The sequence below is a fragment of the Echinops telfairi genome, unplaced genomic scaffold (genome assembly GCF_000313985.2).
Source record: "Echinops telfairi isolate 266 unplaced genomic scaffold, ASM31398v2 ScPeMD7_21;HRSCAF=78, whole genome shotgun sequence".
Classification (NCBI taxonomy): domain Eukaryota; kingdom Metazoa; phylum Chordata; class Mammalia; order Afrosoricida; family Tenrecidae; genus Echinops; species Echinops telfairi.
In genome coordinates, this window is record NW_022103918.1 from 5201183 (window position 1) to 5219897 (window position 18715).

At 39.1% G+C, this 18715-nt stretch overlaps 2 protein-coding genes across 2 annotated transcripts in view; one reads left to right on the forward strand and one right to left on the reverse strand.

Moving 5' to 3' along the window:
• PLCZ1 (phospholipase C zeta 1) overlaps positions 1-10622 on the reverse strand; it is a 59665-nt gene extending 49043 nt beyond the window's left edge. Inside the window, exon 1 of the mRNA XM_004713778.2 lies at positions 10494-10622. The gene's annotated coding sequence lies outside the window, so the exon portion shown is untranslated. The remainder of the gene's footprint in view (positions 1-10493) is intronic.
• Positions 10623-12591: 1969 nt separating this feature from the next.
• Positions 12592-13491, forward strand: CAPZA3 (capping actin protein of muscle Z-line subunit alpha 3). Its single transcript, XM_004713779.3, has one exon. The coding sequence runs from the start codon at positions 12592-12594 to the stop codon at positions 13489-13491; it is 900 nt and encodes a 299-aa protein (XP_004713836.2).
• Positions 13492-18715: the final 5224 nt, after the last annotated feature.

The following is an 18715-nucleotide window of genomic DNA, read 5'->3' on the forward strand; positions in this document are numbered from 1 at the left end:
TATGCAAAATACAGTAAGGTAAAATAATTAATGTTAGATTCTTATTTCTGATAAAATATGGGAAGTGACGTGATGTGAATCAGCCTAGGGCCGGGAGTAAGAGATTATCCACTTGTAGGAGTGGAGGGGTGTCTTGCCACTACTTTCCATTCTTTTAAGTTCTGCTCCTTCTCTCCCCTCCTATTGGTGCACCAGGCAGTGTGCAAACTCTGACAGGCAGAGGAAAGCCTGAACAGAACCCAGACCTCACTCAGAGAAGTAAAGATCGTTTTAAATTACAGAGCTAGGGAGTTATCGAAAACCTGGAGGAAATGGGGTCTGAATTATCCTTGACAGATTTAGGGTAAGGACTAATAAGAAAGATTGGATTCATCTGGAGGTGAATGGAAAATTAATCAATGAGATAAGAAAACAGAAAGTAGACTGGGTCTGGTTTTTTAAAATGACAGAGGTTCTGAGTTAAAAATGATTAGCCAAAGCAGAAGCTGTTCGAGAAGTTGAGAATTGCCAGTTTGAAGATATTGACAACTTTAAGTGAAAGACGCAATCTTGTACTGAAGCAAAGATGATCTCATCAGGTAGAAAGTAAAGAACAGATGTCCGTGAAATTACGAATCTAGGATCCAGAAGGGTTCATCACAAATTGCAAATTGAGAATCATAAGCGGACTAAATCAAGAATGCCTAGAGTGTAGACACGTTAGTAATACTGGTAAAATTATAGGATCATAGACCAAGAATAACAAGCACACGTGGGAGAAGGAAGTACAGTGTAGAAGAAAATTCAATGGCAAGAAAGCTATTTGTCCACATCTTATCTGTTTTCCAATATTGTAGATCACACAAATACAGTGAGTGTGTCATTACACTCCTCTGAGCCTACACAATAAATTATAGGTAAAGATCTCAATGTCTGTTTCCCTCACACATCTGGCCAACATTTCATCTTTAACTTTTCTGATAAAGTAGCCACACCTCTTTAAGTAATAGCACACAAGAGGAAATGAGTATGCTAGTCAGAATTTCTTTGTTTTAAAGTCCAGAGTGTTCAGTATGTGGGTTGTGGTACAGTGAATTGCTATTATATAACCTTCCTAGCCATTGTCTTCGAACTGCCATAAAATGATTAGCTGGGCTACAGCCGATCAGGAGATTGGCCGAAATTGAATAGGTTTATCTCTCCAAGGGGATTGACCAGTATGTGGTTCAGGTTCCCTTGAAATTTAGAAGTAGTCGTGTAAGCATTGGGCTAAAATTTGGCAGTTTCCACCCACCAAACTGTCAACAGAAGAAAGATATAGCAGTCTACTTTCATAAAAATGTATAGTTTATGGAACCCCATAGAGCAGTATGAATCAGATTTAATTCAATAGATGTGGGTTTGGTTGGTCTAGGTTTATATAAGAGCCAATTCCACATAAATTAAGTGGGATGTCACAATCACCCAGAAAAGTCTGGAGCAAAGATTCCCTGTGTTTATAACCTTCTAGACCCAGAAAGGACACAGCATAAGATGACAAGATACATAAATGATCGGACTTGATGGCCCATGGAACAAGGCAGCTATGGCGAGTTTTCCTACCCACAGAGCAAAAGCTGAGAATTTTCTGACAGGAGGCTTGCTCATAGTTAAAACTCCTCTGATACTTGCTAATGCGGGGGAGAGGCCTCTGGGTGACCATAGCTGAGATTGCTTTGAGAGATCCTATGCAGCGATCTTCTTAGAGCAGGCCTGGGTCAGATGCCTCTTGGTAAGAGGCTTATCAGCAGAGCTTAATAAAATGTAATACTTGTTTATGCAGAGCAAGCAAAGCTGAAATATGCCTGCCACAGTAGCTCCATGCCTCCCAACTGCCCTCATGCACCTTCCCTTCTACCAGACAACAGGTGCTCAGTTAACATGACAGTAATAGAGTCCAGTAGGCCCTGGTAGTGTGATGAGAGTTGGCATCAGAGGTCAGCAAGGCTCCACAACAGGGAAGAAGCTTTAGAACCAGACAGTGTCCCCAAGAAGTATGGTAACAGTTGGAGGTAGCAAAGACATGAACCCATATCTGGCCTAAGGCATGGCACATCTGCCTAGCAGCATAGAATAGACATGGTTAATTTGGACATGAATCAATGTTTACCCTTTATGCTCATTACACATAAGAACAGCTTTCGCTTTGCTAACAGTGTGCCTCATGTGTCCAACTTTCATGTGTCCAACTTGACCACAGATGAATGTAGCGCCCCTAGAATGGTCCATGTCAGTGGGTGCATGTCTCTCATTCCCAGCAATCTTAAGACTCCCTGGAAGCTTGGGGCACAGTTCGATAGTATGTGCAGTGCAAAGCCATATGCAATGCTTCTATGGACCCTAGAAACAAACTGAGTTGGAAACAAAACATGGAGAACACCCCATCATCTGAAAGATGAATGCCAAACTATACAGAAAGGTGAGAAAAAGGCAGGGGGTGGACTGAAGTCCCAACAGGAAGGAGAAGGCGATAGGCTTGGGGCAAAGCAGGGATTTGTTGTTTTCAAATCAAAATGTCAATTGCTAGAATGGATACATTAATCATGGCATCTTAAATTTGTAGTCTTATTCAGGGAGCTTAGATACTGAGGGCCACAGAAGTGGATATTGTAAAATTTAAATTCAAATTAGCTTATTTTATTTTGTCTCACTCCTGTCTATAGGAAAATTGAATGAAAATTTTTTTTAAAATCGAAGTGTGCCTATAATTCTTAAAAGTCTTGTTTTGTATAAAACTATTAAAATGTACGTCTCTACTTTGGACATGTTGTCAGGAGAGACTTGCTAAATTTGGGACATGTTGTCAAGAGATGTACAGCAAAAGCGAGGCCGGCCCTCAAGGAGGCAGCCTGACACAGCAGCCTCGACAATGGGCTCAAGCCCACAGTAGCCTCCACGGGGACAATCGGAAAGATGCTGCAGGACTCGGCGATGTTTCCTTCTGGTGTGCAGAAGGTCACTATGGGTCGGAATCTATTCAATGGGACCTAACAACTGAATAGCAGTAAGACATAAAGCATACATTATCTCCTGATAATGGAAATTGTATCACTTTCAAACAAGATATAAGCTTTATCTGGGATGTCCTCTGGTAATATTTATTTTCCTAAGAGTTCAAAACTGCCACTGGATACTAGAAAGAAATGGAGAAAATAGTTCGAACAATGTTTCACAAGCCCAAATAATTGCTATAATTGATTTTTAAAAATAATTATGTGTCAAAAAATCTAATTGAAACAGAAACACAAAGGGAGGCGGGAAGAAGGGAAGCCACTAACACAGCAGAAAGTCAAACTGAACGTTCTGAGGCACAGAGTAGCATTCAAGTTTACAAAGTCTCGGTGGAGTTTATCTTCGGTTAGAGAAAACTGAAGCTCAAAAATCTTACATAAATTGCCCCCAGTCCCACAAAAAATTTGAAATAACTCCAAAACCAGAGTCGTAATAGATAGAAGGAAAAGTCAATGTGCTGCAGTATATATTAACAGCAGAAATCAATTCTGTAAAACAAATCTGATCATCTCAACCTCCTTTTAAATCCTCAGTGCTTTCCCTTTGTCTTCAAGACAAATCCCAAACTCTTGTCTAACATTCAAAGTGATGTTAGATCTGACCTATTCCTTTCTTGAGATGCAAATTTCAGATCTCTGAATCTGTGAGTTACTGTGCCAACATCAGCTTATCTCTTACTCTTACACAGGCTGATAATGCAATCTGGAATATGCTATAATGTCACTAATTTGTACTAATCCTTGAAAAAGTGCCATCTCCTCTAAAGCCTTCCCTTCGGTAGTGCTATATCTCCTCTGTAAGCCACAGTAGATATACCTGCTCTGAATCCTTGCAGGACGCTGCCCCTTCTTCTATTATAGACTTTATTTTACAGCAAGGAAAGACCTTTCTGTACCTCTTCTAAAATTGCCTCCGAGAACTTGTAACTTGTTTCTTTTAGACTCAGTGCTTAAAAGAGTCCCTGACTAAGGTATCCTGAGCACGATTTAATGCCCAATTTTGTGACTGATGAAATCAATGGATAAAAGAAAATTTGGAGAAAATAATTAAATCTTCTCTTCACTGACTCTAAAACTCACTGCCATTGAGTCAATGCTGACTCATAGAGACCCCTGTGCATTTTCTGGGAATAGAAATCCCAGTATTTCTCCCACAGAGCAGCGAGGGTTAATGAGCTGCCAATCATGCAGACCACAGGCCAATGCTTAACCGCTACACCATCAGAGCTTAAATTCCTTCCATTAGAGTTAAAATATTAATATATATTACAGAAAATATGCAAACGCACATGTTTTATCCTAAGATACACTACAGATTATGAAATATAGCTTATGATAGGTAAAACTACATATAAATTGGTATATAAGTGTAACTTATTATTAAAACTTATTGCAGTTAAAAAGACAAGAAAATAGAAAAGATCAAAGTGGATGTCAATGTCTATCTATTTAAGATAGGCAGGATAAACATTCCCAAGGAGAAACAATGGGACCAGTGGTTCCAGGGGTCATGGGAGAGGAGGAGGTGGGAGAAAGGTCCAGGGGAGCCAACAAACCCAGGAATAAGGGTTTGGAACAACAAGAGAATAAGTAACAACAAGAGGTCTAAAATCGATGATGAGGAGGGCATAGAATGCTTGGGGAGGTTTGATCGAGTGCAATATAGCTGAGAGGAATACTGAGAGGCAAATGAATGTTGAACATGATACTGGGACAGGAAGAAAGTAAAAGAAAATAAAGGAAAGAACTAGGAGACAAAAGACATTTATAGAGGTATAAACATAGGCATGTACATATGTAAATATATTAATATATGACAATATGGATATAGGTCTATGTACATATATTTGTAGGTTAAGTATTATGGTGACAGATGGGCATTGGGCCTCTACTCAAGTCCTCCCTCAATGCAAGAACACTTTGTTCTAATAACCTGGCATTCTGTGATGTTCACCATCCTAACATGATCACTGAAGACAAAATGGGTGCATAAGCAAATGTGGTGAAGAAAGCTGATGATGTCCAGCTATTAAATGGCATCTTAAATGCTTGAAGTTAAACAAGCGGCCATCTATCAGGAAAGCAACAAGGCCCATAGAGAAGTACACCAACCCATGTGATCATGAGGTGTCCACAGGATCAGGTATCAGGCATCAGAAGACCCCAAACAAACAACAATTTCAATGCAAATAAGGTGGGTCAGAATGGAGACCCAAATCCCATCTGTAGACAATCGGGCATCCCCTCACAGAAGGGTCACAAGGAAGGGACAAGACAGCCAGGGTGCAGTGCAGCACCGACAAAACACACAACATGCCTCTAGTTCTTTAATGCATCTTCTCCACAACTATCATGACCCCAGTTCTACCTTACAAATCTGGCTAGACCAGAGCACATACACTGGTACAGAGAAGAGCTCTCAGCACACAGCATTCAGGACAGACAAACCCCTCAGGACCAATAATGAGAGTAGCAATGGCATGAGGGTAGGGGAAAGGGGTGGGGAGAATAAGGGGAAGGGAAACTACCACAGTGATTGGTATACAACCCCCCACCCTAAGGGGGTGAATAACAGAAATGTGGGTAAAGGGAGACAGTGGACAGTGTAAAATATGAAAATAAAAATAATGTATAAATTATCAAGGGTTTACAAGGGTGGGAGGGTGGAAGAGAGAGGTGGGTGGGAAGAGGAGCTGATACCAAGGGCTCAAGTAGAAAGAACTGTTTTGGAAATGATGATGGAAACAAATGTGCTTGCTATAATTAATGCCTGGATTGTTATAAGAGCTGTAAGAACCCCCAATAAAATTATTTATTAAATTTTTTTTTAATTTGGATGTCAGAAGGGACTCTGGAACTTGCTCTTAATCATAGAGTAGCTAAAGTCAATGGAAGAAATGATGAAGTAAAAGAGCTGAATAGAAAATTTCAAAGGGAAGTTCAAGAAGACAAAACCATGTATTATAACGAAACATGCAAAAACCTAGAGTTAGAAAACCAAATTCACGCTCAGTATATTTTAAACTGAAAAAACTCAAGGAAAAATTAAGGCCTCAAGTTGTAATACTGAAAGATTCTATAGGCAAAATATTGAATGATGTAGACAGCATCTAAAGAAGATGGAAGGAATACAGAGAGTCTCTCTACCAAAATTAACTAGTTGACATTCCACTCTTTCAGGAGGTAGCATAGGAACAAGAACCATTGCTACTGAAGGAAGAGGTTCTTGCTGCACTGAAAGCTTAGCCAAAAACCAGGCTCGAGGAATTGATGGGATACGAATTAAAATGTTTCAACAAGCTTACGAAGCACTGGAAGCACTTTCTTCTCTATGCCAGGATATTGAGAAGACAGTTACTTGACTAGAAGAGATCCATATTTGTGTACATTCCAAAGAAAGATGACTCAATAGAATGCTCACATTCTAGCACATTGATAGCTCATCCAAGTAAATTTTTTTTCTTAACATCATCCAACAACGGTTGCAGCAGTACACTGGCAGGGAGATGCCAGAGGGTTGGGCTGGGTTCAGAAGAAGACATGGAACAAGAAATATCATTGCTGATGTCAGCTGTATATTGGCTGAAAGCAGTAAATAACAGAAAGATGTTTACTTGTGCTTTATTGACTATGCTAAGGCATTTAACACTGTGGATCATAAGAGACTATGGATAGGCTTGAAAGGATCAGAAATTCCAGAACACCTAATTGTGCTCCTAAAGAACTTGTTCATGGATCAAGAGGCATTTGTTCAAACAGGACAAGGGAATATTGCACATTCTGGGAGGGTGTGTCTCGGGGTGGTATTCTCTTACCATACGTATTCAATCTGTATACTGAGAAAATAATCAGAAAATCTGCCTTGTATGAAGAAGAACGCAGCATGAGGATCGAAGGGTGGATAATTAACAATCTGCAATATGCAGATGACACAACCCTGCTTGCTGAACGTGAGGAGGACTTGAGGCACTTGCTGATGAAGATCACGGGTTGCAGCTTCACTATGGATCACAACTCTATGTCAAGAAGACCCAAATCCTCACAACTGAATTAAGAGGCAACGTCATGACTCAATAATTAATTTCATAAAAAGCTTGTAGTGCATAAAACTTGACTCAAAAATTAATTTTGTAGATTGAAGTTTATAGTGTATAAACTTTTATTGCCAAGGCCTTAAAGTTATATGTTTTTTACTGAAAATTTATAAGAAAATGCCACCTTTTAAGCAAATAAAGTCATGTCAAAGATTTGCTGAAAAAACAGATCCTTAGGAAATTAATAAATGTAAAGTAGTCTCATATATATTTTAAACAATCATGATTGATCTAGTTCCAGGTAATATTTATGAGTTCTTAGTGGTATGAAGTACTTTCACACATTATATTTTATGTACCATTCAAAAGAAGACTATGAGATAACTATATTAATACCCCAAGTTTGCAGGTTAAGAAATATGACCAGAGAGATTTTTTTGGCTTGCCAAGTACTAATCAGCTATGATCTAAGAGAGCCAAAAATCTCCAAGCCCATTTATCTTACCAAGAATAATAACCCCTGAAATGGAACTATTTTGGTCATCAAAGTAAGATTCATTATGGTTCACTTTATTTAATGCAGCAGAAAAGCATACTGATGAAGTGTGAAAAGATTAGCAACAGAAGTTAAAGCAAAACAATAGAATGTTAAAGAAACTTCCTAGAACACTCAGTCTATATAGTTTCCCTAAACATTCTATTTAACCAATGTTTTGAACTATATACAGTTTTCCCTAAAGGAACAAAGTATTATCTATTACAAGACTCACTGTTGTTGCTTCAGGTTGCAGGGAGTCAATTCCAACTCATAACTAGTTCATGTGACAGAGGCCTCCCAGAAGCCCTGAGGCTGAAATCATTTCTGGAGAAATCACCCTTTGGTTGGCAGCTGAGAACAACCATTATGACATGATGCTCTCCGTGATAAGGATTAGGACAACTGTTTTAATATTAAGAATGATTTGTCACAATTGCCTGCTGTGCCTGAATGTAAATAAGGCTTCTAAAGCATGTTAAGTCTTTTTAAAGAGGTTTTTGAAGTAATGTAAACAATCTCTGCCCCTCTAATTTTTGTAATTTGTCAAAAACAAAAAATAGCTACGCCAAAAAATGTTTGCTAAACAAATTAAACTTCAGGCCTGCCAATGTCCAAATACACTTAAATTACAATTAATGCATGTACTTGTTATAATATTAAGCATTCTAGCAAGCACATTAAAATCTGGCACATATCTCACTCAATTGAATGCCAAACAATATCTCTATCTTGAAGAGAGCTCTGGGGGTATAGTGTTAAGCACTGGACTGCTAACCGCAAAGTCAACTGCCCCACCATTCCACAGAAGGAGAAAGAGGAGGCTATCTAGTCCAATAAAGAGTTACAACATTAGAAACCCACAAGGGAGGTCTGCCCTGTCCTTAGGGGTCCCTATGAGTCAGAATCAACTCGACAGCAGTGAGTTTTTGAGTTGAAAGGAGTCTTAGGCGCCCTATTAGAAAAACTTTGGATTGCATTGGTTAACAGTAAGATCGGCATTTCAACCCCTCCAGCCTCTCCTTGAAAAAATATGAGACTATCCTCTCCCATAAAGATTTACAGCTTAGCAAACCGTATGGAGCAGTTCTGTTCTGTCCTATAGAGTTGCTGTGAGTCAAAAGAGACTCAAAGGGATTGGGTTTACTTTGCCTTGAATGTATGGAACACATAGCTCTGTTCTTCAAATGCAGTATTGTCACGAATTGGTCAAAATTCTGTTACCTTTTAGGTGCACACACTGCTTATATTCATAGGAATATGTCCCTGCAACTCTAGCTTGGTCATGCAGCCTCTTGAGGAACACGGCTTTCCTTTTTTTTGCATGGCCTCTTAGTTACTAGTAAACATAAATAGCCTCAGCCGTGTTTCTTCACATCTCTGAACACACTGTCTCCCTTCAGAACTGTCTTTTCAAGAATAGTTGTACAACCTACAGGCTTGGAAAGAATAGTGTCTTCCTACAGAATAAAGGTCATGTTTACTGTCAAGTATGTTATAGAAAATAATGGAGGTAGACCACTTGAATATAGATGAGAAACATAGCTACTCAGTCCCCAAAAGCCAAAATTACATTCAAGATGTCTGTCTTCCTAACTATCTAGATGGTTCAGTTTTGCATTCTTTCCTGATTCCCAAGAAATGAGCACTTTCCTGCTCTAAAACTCAACAACAACCCTTGTCTTTTTCTCTGAGTATTCATGAGCCAGATCTCCTCCTACTAGCTCTAGCTCTTTGGATGTTTTTTCTTCTTCAGAGTAGAGCATTGTCTCAAGTTTACCCATAAGTCACTAAAATCTAACCCACTACCAGTTTTATCCTTTCTGTTATTTTCTTCTAATAAACAACCAACCCTAAGTCTGATGTCATCCACATATTTCTATACACTATATGAAGGGGCTTCAAAAGTTCATTTAAAAATTCCATTATTTAAAAAATATTTGGCCATCTTTTAATTTCATTAAAGAGTATTAAAAATCATTTTTACATAGTCAATATTGGAAAATACAACAGACACTTGTGATGCACCACATCACAGCCCTTTGCCTCTAGGTTGTCTATGCTACTCTGGTGAATATCCACACATCACTGCCCATGACCCACAGGAAGCCTCTGTATTTGCCTTTCCATCAAGCCATGAGATAGCAGTAACCAAAAGCAGGAGGGCCACTCATGCGATCCCAGGCAGCCTTTTAGCAATAGAGAGGAGTTCCAGGTGATGGATGCTACAGTCTGCTTTGTACTGCAAGATGTTCTCCAGTTGGAACCTCAGATTATCCCCATTATGATGGAACCTTTTGATGGTTTCCCCAACTCGAAAGAGAACCGTGATGAGGAGCAAATGAAATGAGATGTGAAAGTAGGTAATGAGGAATAACTGCCCTCCTCCAGTGGGTGTGTTGGTGGTCTGAGGTGGCTGGAGGTGTCTGTTGCTGCTGCTGTGCCGGGCTATTCCTTTGGATCTGAGCATAGGGATCCTATGTGCAATGAAAGCAAAGCACTGGCCCTTCTTGCACCATACTCACAATTGTTCTGTTTGAGCCCATTGTTGCAGCCACCATGTGAATCCATCTGGTTGAGGCTCTTCCTCTTTCTGAAGACCATCTGCTTGTCCCAGCTTTGATGTCCCTTGTGTATTCCTATACAGTCAGGAGATTGTTCTAAACTGATCTTTGTTTTCTCCTTTCAAATTCAATCAACAATTGTTTTCCTCCTAGCTAAGTTATTTCCATATTGAATTCAATTATAATTGCCATGATTAAATACTGTAATTCTTGAAAATTAATTTTTGTAAGTATTTTCTATAGAGATCAGACAAAATTTAACTATATTTTAACATATACTTATAGTGGAATAAGTCTGACAGGTTGGGGGTAAGAGCAGATATCATCTCACCTTAAAAATATATTTCACATGAGAAATATCACAGTGGATATCTAATTTTCCAAGTAATTTCACAGTTTTATCTAGATTAATTTTTCCACCTCTAAATTCATCATGAATCTTTGATAAAAACCATGTATGATGCACAAAAAAGAAGTTAAGGAAATTAACACAGAAAGTGATTAAGTATTTAAAAGTCTTAAAGTAGCATTTAATTTCTCTCTAATTTTTAAAATGCATTTATTTGTATTTTTTAAAGGTTTCTACTTTGTGTACGAATTAAGTGACAAGATATTTAAGAAACAAATTTAGGTAATTACTCTTCTACAATAAACAACAATTCAGAATAAGACTAGAAAATTTTTAAATTGAGAAATAAAGTTATAACTTGGAGAATATATCAAAACATTATTGCAATTTATTTTTTGAAGACATGGTCTTGGGAGACAGCAGAGGTCACGGACCTCTTTGGACTGAAAACTGAGTACATTAATACCTAACATAGAGAAGATAGGACATTAAATGAATCATTAACATGTCACGTAAAAGTTCATATTACTAAATGTTCTATAATTAGTAACTATTAGTGATAGAATTTTATTGCTATCATATAAATTATTGCTATTGCATTAGTAGATGTACCATTCCAGCTATACACATACCACACACATACCTACACACACACGCAAAAAAAAAAACAACCTCAAATATTTTAAGCCCCATCAAAAAGAAGTTACCAAAAATATATGGTAAGTTTACATTTGGTGTGACAAATAAAACCAAAATAATCAGAGTTTTTGCTATTTAATATAAATTACCAAAATTAGGACACTTCAATTTGAAAGACTAAGGCTGCAATAAGTAATATGGTAATCTATAAAGCCATGGAAAATGTAGGCCAAAAAATTTTGTCTTAAAATCCACCTAATTTGAGATTGTTAGAAGTAATGAGAAGCCGTTAAAGTTAATAGCTATGACTTAACATCGCAAAACCTGTGTTTCTCGGAGAGAAAGATATAGGAAGCTTGGGAAACCTCAGAAAAGCTTGGAACAGATGTAGAAGTAAGTGGTTTATACTTAAATGAGAGGAACCTAAGTCCAGAAAGCAGAAGTGGAAAACCGAGTGAAGAAGTTCAAATCAAGGGAGTGAAGAGAGCAGGGCACAGAAGGGACTCGCAAGTGGATATTTGTTCAGCACGTATTCATGGTGTGCTGCGACAGAACTGCTCAGAGTGAATTCTCTCCCCATTTGGGGTGCTCACAGGCTCCAAATAGAGTGGACTCTGTCCCCTTGCAGAAATGGAATTCCTTGATTGAGGCTGTTGCCACTGCCACCTCTTTTCTAGGATGAAAGCAGAGAACACTGCAGTTTGTTGCCTTTGTTCTTTGAAGATAGGTCACCGTAAGTCCCCCAAAACCACTACAAGAGGTGTGGATCCTAGATGCCCGGCCCTCACACTTTTTGGCTCTTTATTTCTATTCTGACTACCTCCAAATCCAAAATATTCATAGACGAAGCACCCTGCTGACTTCCCCCCACCACCCCATGAACTGTCATTGTATCTCATTTTATTTTTACTAGTTTTGTTTAAACCCCTCAAACCTTTCATCAAAAATGCACTTCCAGTGAGTGTGAGACAGCTATTGTGAGGGTCTGAGTAATAACTCCCTTATCAGCCCTCAAGGTGTAAAATCTGCCAGCTTCTCTCTAGGAATTGACGCTGCTCTTCTCGATACCTGATATAACACTCAGAGTCACACCACTTTTGAAGAAGCCTGTTCAGGAAGCTTAGCTTTTAAAATCTTCAAAACATGCTTGGCTGGCTGGCTGGGAGTGTGCTGTCAAGTGATGGTAACCTTTGTTGTTGTTTTTGCCCCTTGTGGTTTGAACACCCATTGTGATATCATCACAAGTTCTAGCCTTCATACAGAAAGCTTCTTTATGATGTAATCAGGAGACTCAGAGCCTGCCAAACTCCCTGTTTTGATGGTTGTGCATAATGATCTTAAGCCTGACTGTTTAACACCTGGATGGGAAAGGTGTCTCAGGGAATGTTTGCTCATTCCTTTGAACACTCTTTCAGAAGCTTGGCCTCTGCAGCAACCAAGTATGGCCCTTAGCGTGCTGAGTAGGAAAGAGAAGGAAAAAGCAATCCGCAGACTGCTGATACAGGCTCCTCCAGGGGAGTTTGTGAACGCATTTGATGATCTCTGCCTGCTTATCCGGGATGAAAAACTGATGCACCATCAGGGTGAGTGTGCAGGCCACCAACACTGCCAAAAATATTCTGTACCACTCTGTATCGATGGCAATCCCGTACTCTTGTCTCATCACAATGTAGTGGGGGACTTTCGATTTTTTGACTGTCAAAGCAAACTTTCTTTCAGATTTGACCTTCTTCAAAATCAGTTAAAAGACATCCAAAGTCATGGTATCATTCGGAATGAGTCAGAATACCTAAGAAATGTTGTTCTGTGTGCCTTGAAATTGTACGTGAACGAACACTTTCCATCTGGGAATTGCAATGTGCTCAGAAAAACTGTGAAATATAAGGAGTTCTTGATAGCATGCATTGAAAATCACAACTACCAATCAGGAGATTGCTGGAATGGCCTTTGGAAATCTAAATGGATATTTCAAATAAATCCATTTCTGACCCAAGTAACAGGAAGAATTTTTGTGCAAGCTCACTACTTCAGAAGTGTCAACCTGCATGTTGAAATCTCCAAGGACCTCAAAGAAAGTCTAGAAGTAGTAAACCAAGCTCAACTGGCCCTAAATTTTGCGAGGCTTGTGGAAGAACAAGAGAATAAATTTCAAGCTGCAGTCTTAGAAGAATTACAGGACTTATCTAATGAAGCCCTGAGGAAAATTCTGCGAAGAGATCTTCCAGTGACCCGCACCCTTATCGACTGGCAGAGAATACTCTCAGACTTGAACCTGGTGATGTATCCGAAATTAGGATATGTCATTTATTCAAGAAGTGTGTTATGCAACTGGATCATATAAAGAATTGCTCCTGGGAATTGTCTGGAACTGGTTTGATTGTGCGTCTGGGAAAGAATTGTTTTGTTTTTCTAAGGTGGACAGGCCCCAAAGGATATCGAGGACTAAACAAATGCAAAATTAACAGGTAAGTGTATAGTGTGTCATTTTACTTAGGGAATATTTACTTATCAGGGAGGAAAGTGAAGCAAATATGTTACACGACAGTGATTAAGATACAGAAACATTTATTAGAATTTAAGGGAACATTTAAAAATATGGCATTGCAGAAATTGTGGTGGCCCAAGTGTCTTTTTGTTACGTCTCTTAATTCTCCAGATGATCCACGAATAAGACTCAGTGATTTATGAAACAATTACAGAGACATTTACCTCCTGATAGATAGAACAGGGTTTTAAGATGCTATTTATTGCTATTTCTCAATGTAAAAGTTGCATATACAAGGGATCTTCACAAAGTTCATGGAAAATTGGAATTAAAAGATAAACTTTCCCACCAGCTTTTAGAAGCCCCCCTCAAACAAATTTCGGTGAATAGTTAAAGAAAAGGATAAAGCATTTCCTTGTTTCTTACCAGGCCATTTTGTGGAATCATTTTAAATATGAATATGTAGCATATAATATTTTATACTTTGATCTTTTTCTCCTTTTTAAAAAATCATTTTATTGGGGTCTCATACAACTCCCATCACAATCCATACATCCATCCATTGTGTCAAGCACACTTGTACATTTGTTGCCAATTTCATCCTCAAAACATTTGCTTTCTACTTGAGCCCCTGGTATCAGCTCCTCATTTTTTCCCTAACATCATGTATCATAAACATTTCCCATGTGTCCTAGACTGGGTTCTCCAGAAGAACAGAACCAGTGAAATATCCATATATAAATATATAGAAATAGATTTATTTCAAGGAAATAGTTCATGCAGTTGTGAGGATTAGGTCAAACATCCCAAATCCCAGTGGGTCACGTGTCAAGCTGGAGGCTTCTCTGGACTCACATGGTTACACAGGAGGATGGACCCAAAACCACTAAGTCAGACAACGAGACGCTAGCTCATGAGGCTGGGGTAGGGGATGAATCTCAAAATCTCCAGGTCAGATGATAGATTTACTCTGCATATAGATTTGCTTTCCATTCACGCATTGCTTCTGCCAAATCTACCATCCATAGACTCATAGAAAGCTTTATCCATCCTCATGGTATTCCAAACAGAATTGCCTCAGATAAAGGAACTCACTTCACAACCAAAGATCTGTGACAATAGTCCTATGCTCATGGAATTCACTGATTTCATCATCTCCTCCATAACCGTGAAGTAACTGTTTTGATAGAATGATAGAATGGCCACTAAGGACACAATTACAGTGCCACTTAAGTATACCTCGCAGAGGTGGGGCACGTACAAAAAGCCAGAGGTCAGAGGGTGATGAGGATGATAAAACATCAGAAGTGAGTTCACTAAAATATCTATATATATATTGGAAGCAGGCCAAGAACTGATTTCTTCTGCCATGAATTCTGTGTTCCCTTTCCCCTGCGCAATGATCTCAGCTGGTAATGATTCTTTGGCCCAAGCTTTCATTCTTTAGTACTCACTTGGGAATGGGGTTGCTGTAGTTTTCCATGGACTTGAATCACTGAGCAGGGTAGCACTTGAGATAGCCTAAGGGATTTCCTATATTCCAGACATACTTGTCTTTATCTTCATTATGTAATATCAATCCAATTCCCCCTGGGTAATCAGGATCAGTTACACAACCCAATATAGTAACTCCCTCCTTTGCCTATTGACCAAGAGACATGAGGAGCGTGAAATGGGTGGATGACACTTATAACTTCCAGTTCCATGGAGCCAGTATTGTTTCTCCTGACAGGAGCATTCTTCTCTTTGGAACTAAATCCTCTAGTCTCACAAGGACAGAAATCAAAATTATTTCAAGTGTCACTAGAGGTAATAACAAGTGGTCCCACTCTTCGCTGCCACCACTTGATTCTTGGACTCGTGAATCTCTGCTATGAGAGAAATGATTATGTATTGGATACTAGTTCAGAACATATACATTTCTCCAACTCTTCGAGGTATTGACACATAACTGATCCTGTCATGTTTTTTATGGCCATTCTATCATTCGATCAAGCCACGTCATGGTTATGGGAAATATGGTCAATCCAGTGAATTCTATGAGCTTGGGCCCATTGTCACAGTTCCTTTTTTGTGAAGTAAGTTCCTTCTCTGAGGCAATTCCAAGTCTCTGCTATTAGATGAGGCCATATAAGGCATTCTGTGAGTCTGTGGATGGTAATTTGGGCAGAAGCAATGCATGCAGGGAAAATAAATCTATATCCAGGGTGTCTATTACAGTAAGAACAAAGCATTCCCCTGTTGAAAATAGGCCAATGTCATAAACCTGACACCAGATTGCTAGTGTCTTACTCCTAGGAATAGTGCAATATCAGAGGTTCGGTGTTGGTCTCTCTTACTGACAGATTTGGGACTCAGCTGTAGCTGTAGCTGCAGCCAAGTTAACCTTGGTGAGTGTAACTCTGTGTTGCTGAGACCATTCATCACTTCCAACCCTGAAACCATGGCTACTTTGTTCAGTAGCACATTGGGAAATGATAGAACTGGCTAGGGAAAGAGGATGTCTGTTTTCAACAGAACACATCATTCTATCCACTTGATGTTAAAATTCCACTCTATTGAATTCGCCTATTGGTAAGCACTAGTGCGAGACACAAATATCTTTGCCGCTTTGGCCCACTTAGAAGAGTTTATGCACATACGTTTTCTCCAAACCTCCTTGTCATTGATTTTCCAGATTTCCAAGTCCCTGGCCATCCACTGCTCATCAATAAGTATATAATCATGCATCTAGTAATCTCTCCTTCCAAAGAAGATGAACAATTATGTGCAGTTGCTTAGTGTTTTGCCCACTGGTACAATTTCCCGTTACTGCTGTCCAGAAAATGGCTGTAGTTCTGTCCATGTCCATGTTGGAATAGTGCCTGCATACCACACAGAACTAACCAGTGAACTAGACACAGTTTTTCTTCCTCATTTAACTGATCATAAGCAACACTTCATGAAGTTATAGGGTCAGGCTAGAAAGGGGGAGGTAATGTGACAGTAGTGGTGACCATAGGCATCGGGTCATTTTCTCATGTAACTGACTTGTGTGTCCAGGTTCTATTTGATCCCATTCTCATATAGACCCCTTCCATAGTTGAATGCTGCTGTGCTTTCTGCTTAATGAGTCTGTGAATCAGAGTACTCAATCCATGATGACAGCACAGTCCAAACAACCACAGTAAATGGTTTGGGCTCCATGAAGGCCCACCAATGAGCCCAAAGCTGTTTCTCAAAAGCACAGTGCTTATCTGCAGAGAGTGGCAGCACTTAGCTACAAAATCCTGAGTCGGAAAAAGAACTCAACTGAAAGCTAAAATTTTAGCCGAACAATAAACAGGTCTATAAGGGGAATAATAACACAAGAGAGATTTGTACACTTTAGAATAATCAGCCATTTGAGATCAAAATGGCAGTATTTACCCAAGGACAAAGTTCAGGATTATTAAGAAAGGAGAAATGGAAATAGAAAACCTGGGGAGGAAGTAGGATAAATAATATTACATTGTGGGGATTATACTCAATAACATGAAATAAAGTGTGTATGAATTGTTGAATGGAAAACTAATATGCTCTGTAAACATTCACCCACTTCACAATGAAAAGTTAAAAACAAACACAAAAGCTCAAAATCTATTCTGTTGTTCACTAATCGTGGACTACCAAAAACACCAAGAAGCGTCTATATTTGTCAGTAACGCAGTCAGCACCATTGATTCAGCCAGGTCCTGTGGTTCAAGTGGCGGAGTGCCTTGAATGACAGCTTGCACCTGTTGCAAAGCTTTTTCTTGCTGTGGGCCCCACTCAAAACTAGCAAAATTTAAAATCACTTGATAAATAGGTCAGAACAACACCACAAAATGAGGGCTATGCTGCCTCCAGACTTCAAAGAGGCCCACCAAGCGTTGTGCTTCTTTTGAGTTGTGAGAGGGGCCACATGCAACAACTTATCTTTTACTTTAGAAGGAATATTTCTATATGCCCCCCCCCAGGACCACTACATATTTCACTGAGGTAGACGGTCCCTAAATTTTTGTCAGAGTAATTCTCTACCCTCTAGCACGAACATGTTTTACCAATAAGAGTGTAGTCATTAATACTTCTTCCTCAATAGGTCCAACAGCACAATGTCATCAATATAATGGAGCAGTGTAACATCATGTAAAAGAGAAAAGTGATTAAGTTCCCTGAAATCTAAATTGTGACATCAGGCTGGAGAGTTGGTAAAACCCTGAAGTGGGAAACTGAAGGTATATTATGGCCTTTGTCAGTTGAAGGCAAGCTGCTTCTGGTAGTCCTTTGAAACCTGAATTGAGAAAAAGGCATGGACAGATCAATAACTTCATTCCAAGTACCAGGAGAATGAAAATATATGGAATAGCAACTGCAATTGGAGTCACGCTTGGTTAAGCTTACAATAATCCCATGTCATTCTCCAAGATCCATCTGCTTGTGGTTATTGATTTTTTAAGAGTTTTCTTAGCATATTATTTACATTTTATACAGCACAATGATTTAATCATATTAAGAAGAGGTATACAATAATCAGCACAATTTTAGAATATTTTATTTTTTCTTCTACTCATTGTCATTAGCTCCCCTCAACATCTATCTGCTTTTTCACAAGATGAATAGATGAGTTGAGAGGAGGTTTGGTGGGAGTCACCATCCCTACATTCTTCCAATCCTAGGGGGTGATGATAATCTCGACAATTTCTTTAGGAATGCAACAATACCTTGAGTTTTCTCTTTTCCTAGGTAAGGCCAGTTCTAATGGATTCTTCTATGATTTTTCCAGCAAAATACCACTTACTCCACATATCGGAGAGCAAATGTGGGTGCTCTGTCAGTTACTAAGTGTGTCTATTCCAATTATGCATTCTGGAACGGGGTTAATGAGTATAGAATGGGTTTGGACTCCCACTGGACCTACTATGAGATGGAACAGAATTAACTTTCCATTGATAACCTGGCTTCCATAGGCCTATATTTTGACAAGTGGGCCACAGTGACATTTTGGGTTTCCTGGATTTAGTGTTACTTTAGAGACAGTACCCAAGAATCCCTGAAAAAAACCTCATTAATTTATTTTCCC

Bases quoted from the DNA above. Each gene is read 5' to 3' on its own strand.
- CAPZA3 (XM_004713779.3), top strand. From the start codon at position 12,592: ATGGCCCTTAGCGTGCTGAGTAGGAAAGAGAAGGAAAAAGCAATCCGC.